Genomic DNA, 5,596 nt, shown 5'->3' with positions numbered 1-5,596 from the left:
ATACTCCTGGGATAGAAAGCATAGCCCTTATGCAAAAGGATCTACAGAAAACAGCTTCAAAATATTTTAAGAGAGATGAACTTTTCTGTTTCTCCACAGTATGACTTTTTGTAAAAGCAGCTACTTCTTGTCCTATTGTGCTGGGGAAAAAAACAAATCCAGAGGCAAAGTTTACTTTCACAGGGTGCCTGGTGGTCTGAAGAACACCACCTTTACCAATGAGAGCCTGCTGGGGCCTACTGGTGAGACACACAACTGTGGAACTCCAGATCCCCAGGATGCACATGTTGGAGCCAAGGAGTCTCTGACACTTGGGTGTCTATGGCTGCCACTGAACTCAGGCCTCCAGAGCAACAAACCTGACAGGAATCCAGGCTGCGAAATCCCACCTCAAGTGGGATTTCAACTACTGCTGAAGTAGTTCTGTGGAAGAGCATTTATTTTATATTACTTGCTTCTTTTTGCGTCGGGCATTTTCAGGATGCAGAAGTAGTTACTAGACCTGCAAGGGAAAAAAACCAGCCGAGCTGAAGTTTTTCACATTTTCAGAGCAATTCGAGATGGCGTTGGCAAATGCCACCTGACCACAAACAGGAAAAACAGAGGTGCAGACCCGGCGGAGGGGATGGAGTGTGCCTCCGAGTCGTTGGGGGGCCCAACCGGGAGGTCGAAGGTGAGGTGCATTTTCACTGGGTGCGTGAAAAGCCGCGACAGCTAGCAAGGGGCATGAACACGGGGGAGCGCTTCCCGGGGGCTCCTGGACGCTGGCTTCAGGCACGGGGACCGCCAGACGAGAGACGGCAGCGACAGGACCAGGGGCGGGGAGGGGGCTCAGGGCCGGGGCGGTGACACAGCGCCGCCCGCAGCGCATAAAAGGCGGGCAGCGGGCTGAGGGTCTGGGCTGGACGCCGCGGTCGCGGGAGTGGGTGCGGCCGTCGGGTCTGCTGGGAAGGCAGCCGCGGGACGGGGACGGCGCGATGGGGGCGGCCAGGCTGCGACTGCTGTGCACCGCGGTGGCACTGCTGTGCGCGGCACCGCCGGGGCGCCCCGGGGCCGCGCTGCCCGCGGGCGAGGGGGACGCGTACGGGGTGAAACTGTGCGGCCGGGAGTTCATCCGCGCCGTCATCTTCACCTGCGGCGGGTCCCGCTGGAAGCGGCTCTCCCTGCTGGCGGTGGATCCGGCGCCCGCGGCCGGTGAGTGTCCCGGGAGCCGGGCCGAGGGGCCGTCCGACGGGCGGCCGCGGCTGCCGGGGCGCTTCGCTCACTCCCGAGCCAGGGCCTGTCAGGAGAAATGGGCAGGGTGGGAGGGAGCGGGGAAGGGCGAACGCCCCGCGGTGCCGCTCGCTCTTCCCACCCTGAGCCCCGGAGCGTCGCCGTCCCTCTCCCGCTTTTCTTCTCGTTTTTGGTCAGCATTTCCCGTAACTTCTGGAAGGACACCCTCGTAATTCAGAGACAAAGGCACGGGAGGCACCGAAGCGTTATTAGCCGGGATGTTCCGCAAAGTTTTTGGTCCGTTCGGATTCCGAGCTGCTGCTCAGGGCTGCCGGCGGCCAAGGCGCTTCTAATTTATAATCCCACAAAATCACACATTTCCTCTCTCTTGGCCGTGCAGGGAGGGCTGACGCGCCCTGGGGAGCGGTGGGGAATGCCTCTCGCTATGGCTTTGCTCCTTCCCAAAGCTCACTAAGTCCTCGGCTGCGGCGGGAGGACGGCTCGGGTCTCCTTCCCTTCCGGGAGCTCTGATGCCGTGCTCCTCGCCACAGCTCCCGGGACGTGCGGGACGGCTATGGATGTGGAATTGCGCGGGATTCTATCACTCACTTGTGCTGCTCTGCACCAAAGAGTTGTCACGTTGGAGGATGGAGAGGACTCTGATACTTCAGGTTATAATTTAGACATCAAGAACTGCCTTACGGTGTCTGCGGTGAAACATTTAATGGGTAAAATATTCCTCAGAGTTTTGCTGTTGCACATCCGAAGCCCACTATGTTAAGAAAGTGTTAGCAGATATCTTTTGGGCTGTGCTCTCAAACTACAGTAACAGTAAGGTAACAGTAATTTCAAGTGATGACTCTCATTTATGTCGATATTTTGAATTGTGAAAATAATATTTTTAATAAGGGCAAAAGTTGGAATTATGGCTAAAACATGCAATAGAAAAGGTTGTTTTTGTTATTTTTTTTTTTTAATTAAACACACCGTTAATGAAATAACCTAAGTCCTCAGGCAGTTAATGTTAAAGGTTTCCTGGGTGTTGAGTAAAAGATAAAGGTTACCTTTGTAATTATAACAAATTATTTGTCTACAACCTCTGCGGGGATTGTGTGCTTTCCCAGCAAACCTTGTTTTCCCTTTTATTAACAGCACCTTCTCAGAACAGTAGTCACTAAGGAGTGCTGCATGATGTCTAACTAAAGTCTTCCCCCCCGCAAAAGACCCCCAAATAGCAGTCACTGTCTAATTAGTAAAGTAACTACAGCCAATTTTATTTTCGTACATAGTCAGGCAGCTGTTCTATTCTAAAGTTAGCTACTATGTACTAATTAGCCATATTAAAGTAAATAAAACATTCACTGCATGGTCTTGTTTTCTTTCAGCTTTCTGAAACAACCCCCCCCATTTTAACAGTATCAAGACCACAAAATCTTACTCTGGGTTATTTTTAAATTAAGAATCGAATAAACCACTTTCCTTCACACTAGCTGTAGTAAGCAATGCAACTTTTCTTGGAGAAATAAAATAAAGAAAAACAGTATGAGGTGAAAGGAAGTAGAACTAGATTTTTGAGAACACTTTTGAGAACACTGTGAGATGAAGCGTGTCATAAGTGAATTCTGTAAGCCTCTAATATGCCTTGAAATGAGGGAAAAGCATCAGCTAAAAATAGCTATAGAAAAATATAATCTGTAAGAAGCAGTTTACACATAATTTTTGCTTATTTAGTCCTTCCTGCATTTGGTGTTCACACAATGCTAGTTTGTGTGTTTGTGCACAGGGGAGGAGTGGTCTACTGTAATTCACATGCCATGCGACATAGCTCTGTGGTATTTCTGGATACATGTCTGTACAACAAAAATTTGTTTCTGTGGAAAAAATTAAGATTTCTCCGTCAGTAACACTGCAGTTGTGATAGGATGCCTCTACTTCAGTCATAGTTGTAGCTGTGTACTCTCTGTGTCTAACAGGCAGTATGGACTTTAAAACATAGATTCCACTAAAAGTAAGCCACATGTAAGTCATGCAATGGAGACTCTGAAGTGCCAGATAATAGTGCTTCAATTGATACTAACTGAATAGGTTTTATTGCTATTTCTTAGGACTGTGTGCTCTTTTAATGCTCCTACAGTCTGAACTCAAAAACATCTTCTCTTTAAGCAGGTTCTGCACAAACAGCAAGTAACAAACTACTGGGAAACTTCAACCTGCAATCAGTTTTGGATCCTGAAGTGGAACAGCTGCAGAGAAGCAGCCCAGTTCTTGGATGGGAGACATTTAAGGACTTGTATAGTTTAAATTACTTTAATGAGTATGTACCTGTGGCAGACAACTTCAAGGAACTTGTTCACCAGGTAGAGGAAGTTGTTCGGAAGGACAGGGGAGGAACAGGAAATGCAAATCCTGTGGAATCAACCAGTTATCTTTGGGCCAGGTTTCCAAGAAGAAAACGGGAATCTCTGGGTTTGGCAGGAATGTGTTGCAAATGGGGCTGTACAAAAGCTGAAATCAGTACTATATGTAGAGTTTAAAATTCTCTCTGCACTTACTTATGCATGAAATCAATGTTTGTTGCAGTGCTGTTTGATTGAATACTGTATGGAGGAAGAAAACTCTCACTGTATTTTATCTTGTCTGTATGTGCCAGTCAATATTGCTGGTTTTCTTAAAAAAAAAAACCAACACAACAAAAAAACCTACGAGTGTAATTGCAATGACTTTGTTTTGCTGCAGTAACTTCTAATATATGTTTTTTACTGAGTCTTTTAATTTTAATGTTGAACCTTTACACTTACATTACAGATGTATTATATCTTTGTAACACTTTAGGAAGAATTTCAATATTTCATTAAAATGTAATTATACTAAGTTTTATGGGACTACTCTTCATCTGTCAACATAATGAACATAGAATGGTTTGTGTTGGAAGGGATCTTAAAGACCATTCTAGTTCCACCCTTCCTCCATAGACAGGGTCACCTTCCACTAGATCAGGTTGCTCAATGCCCCATCCAATCTGGCCTTAAACATTGCCAGGCATGGGGCACCCACAACTTCCCTGGGTAACATGTTCCAGTGCCTCTCTATCCCCACAGGGAAGCATTTCTAACCTTAATTTCTCCTCTTTCACTTTGAACTTATTACTTACTGCTACTCCTTTCACTAATGAAGATTCCCTCTCCAGCTTCCTTGTAACACCCAACAAAATTCTTGAAATGGAGTTCGTGGTACAAAGCTGTACAGAAAGAATATTTTGCCAGTTGAAACTCCACTTGACTCATCTTGCCAATTATTTTGACCCTCCTTTTTCCTTGTAATTGCTGAATTGTCTTCCTAGAAACTTTACCATAGCACAACACTTAGAGTATGAATACTTCATATTCATGGATGGAGTTAAGTAGTTAAAGTATTAACACTTCAGTTATTGCTTGCTTACTTTCCTTCCCCATTTTTTCCCTACTACTGCTGAGTGAGAGTGTGGAATGTGTATCAGGTAACTTACTGTACAGACATTTAGACCTATTTCTCTGCGTTCTTATGGTATGCTGATCTACATTAATTCAGATGTATTTCTAAGTTGCAAATTGTTACTGTGTTTATAGATAGCTAATTTCATCTTTGTAGTTCCTAATCTTTTTGCCTTCCTGTCTGTTTTTCTCAGCTGTATCAAGTAGCATTCTAAGCATATTGTTCTAGACATGAGGGTTGTTTTTTTTTCTGACCTCTATGACGCCCATGGTAACTTATCTTTGTAGCAGGAGTTGACTCAGAGTATGCTTCATGGCTTAGGCTGTGGAGTTGTTACCTTTGGCTTTGTACTTCAAATTGTGTTTTAACAAGTATTCCTTGATTGGACTACTGCTTCCTGCAATTATCACATCACCTCTTTATTTCTTTTCCTGAGATGATATTGTTATTGCAGCAACTGGGCATCTATCAATCCTTTTTATTTTTTAAAGACATCAGATTTATTCAGTAGAAAGAGGGCAGAATGGGTATTCACTATGAATGCTGTTATCTTCCAGATGAAAAGCACCATCTCTTCTGTCATGGTAACAACCATATTTATAAAGAGATGAGTTTTCTTCTTAAATGCCATTGTTGCATCTACTGTAAGATGTTTTTTGCTACTCTGAGTGGAAAAACAGAGTAAAATTCTGCTAAAGTTTGGGGTTTTTTTTTGCAACAAGTTAGCTAAACTTCTATAGGTTGGGTTCCACCCACTTCACCTCACGAATAGTTTTGGCTTTGGAGACTCCTAATTTATATTACGATTTTCTATAAGAACACAAGAGAAGTTTGAGGTGAAGTATTCCTTATTTTTGAGCAGGATCAAAGGCTTTTGGAGGTAAGATTTCTTAGCGGTAAGGTGAAGAATAAG

General features: G+C 44.7%; 1 protein-coding gene across 1 annotated transcript; it reads left to right on the top strand.

Moving 5' to 3' along the window:
- The first annotated feature begins 977 nt into the window (after positions 1-977).
- LOC126646865 (relaxin-3-like) lies at positions 978-3,813 on the top strand. Its single transcript, XM_050328539.1, has 2 exons — positions 978-1,194; positions 3,379-3,813. Exons 1-2 carry the CDS (start codon positions 978-980, stop codon positions 3,744-3,746), a joined length of 585 nt encoding a protein of 194 aa, XP_050184496.1. The 3' UTR covers positions 3,747-3,813.
- The last annotated feature ends 1,783 nt before the right edge of the window (positions 3,814-5,596 follow it).

Source organism: Myiozetetes cayanensis, unplaced genomic scaffold (genome assembly GCF_022539395.1).
Source record: "Myiozetetes cayanensis isolate MyiCay16 unplaced genomic scaffold, myiCay2020 scf4, whole genome shotgun sequence".
NCBI classification, from domain to species: Eukaryota; Metazoa; Chordata; class Aves; order Passeriformes; family Tyrannidae; genus Myiozetetes; species Myiozetetes cayanensis.
This window is presented reverse-complemented; position numbering and strand designations above follow the sequence as displayed.

Bases quoted from the DNA above. Each gene is read 5' to 3' on its own strand.
- LOC126646865 (XM_050328539.1), top strand. From the start codon at position 978: ATGGGGGCGGCCAGGCTGCGACTGCTGTGCACCGCGGTGGCACTGCTG. The intron at 1,195-3,378 runs GTGAGTGTCCCG...CTCTTTAAGCAG, and splicing joins GGATCCGGCGCCCGCGGCCG to GTTCTGCACAAACAGCAAGT.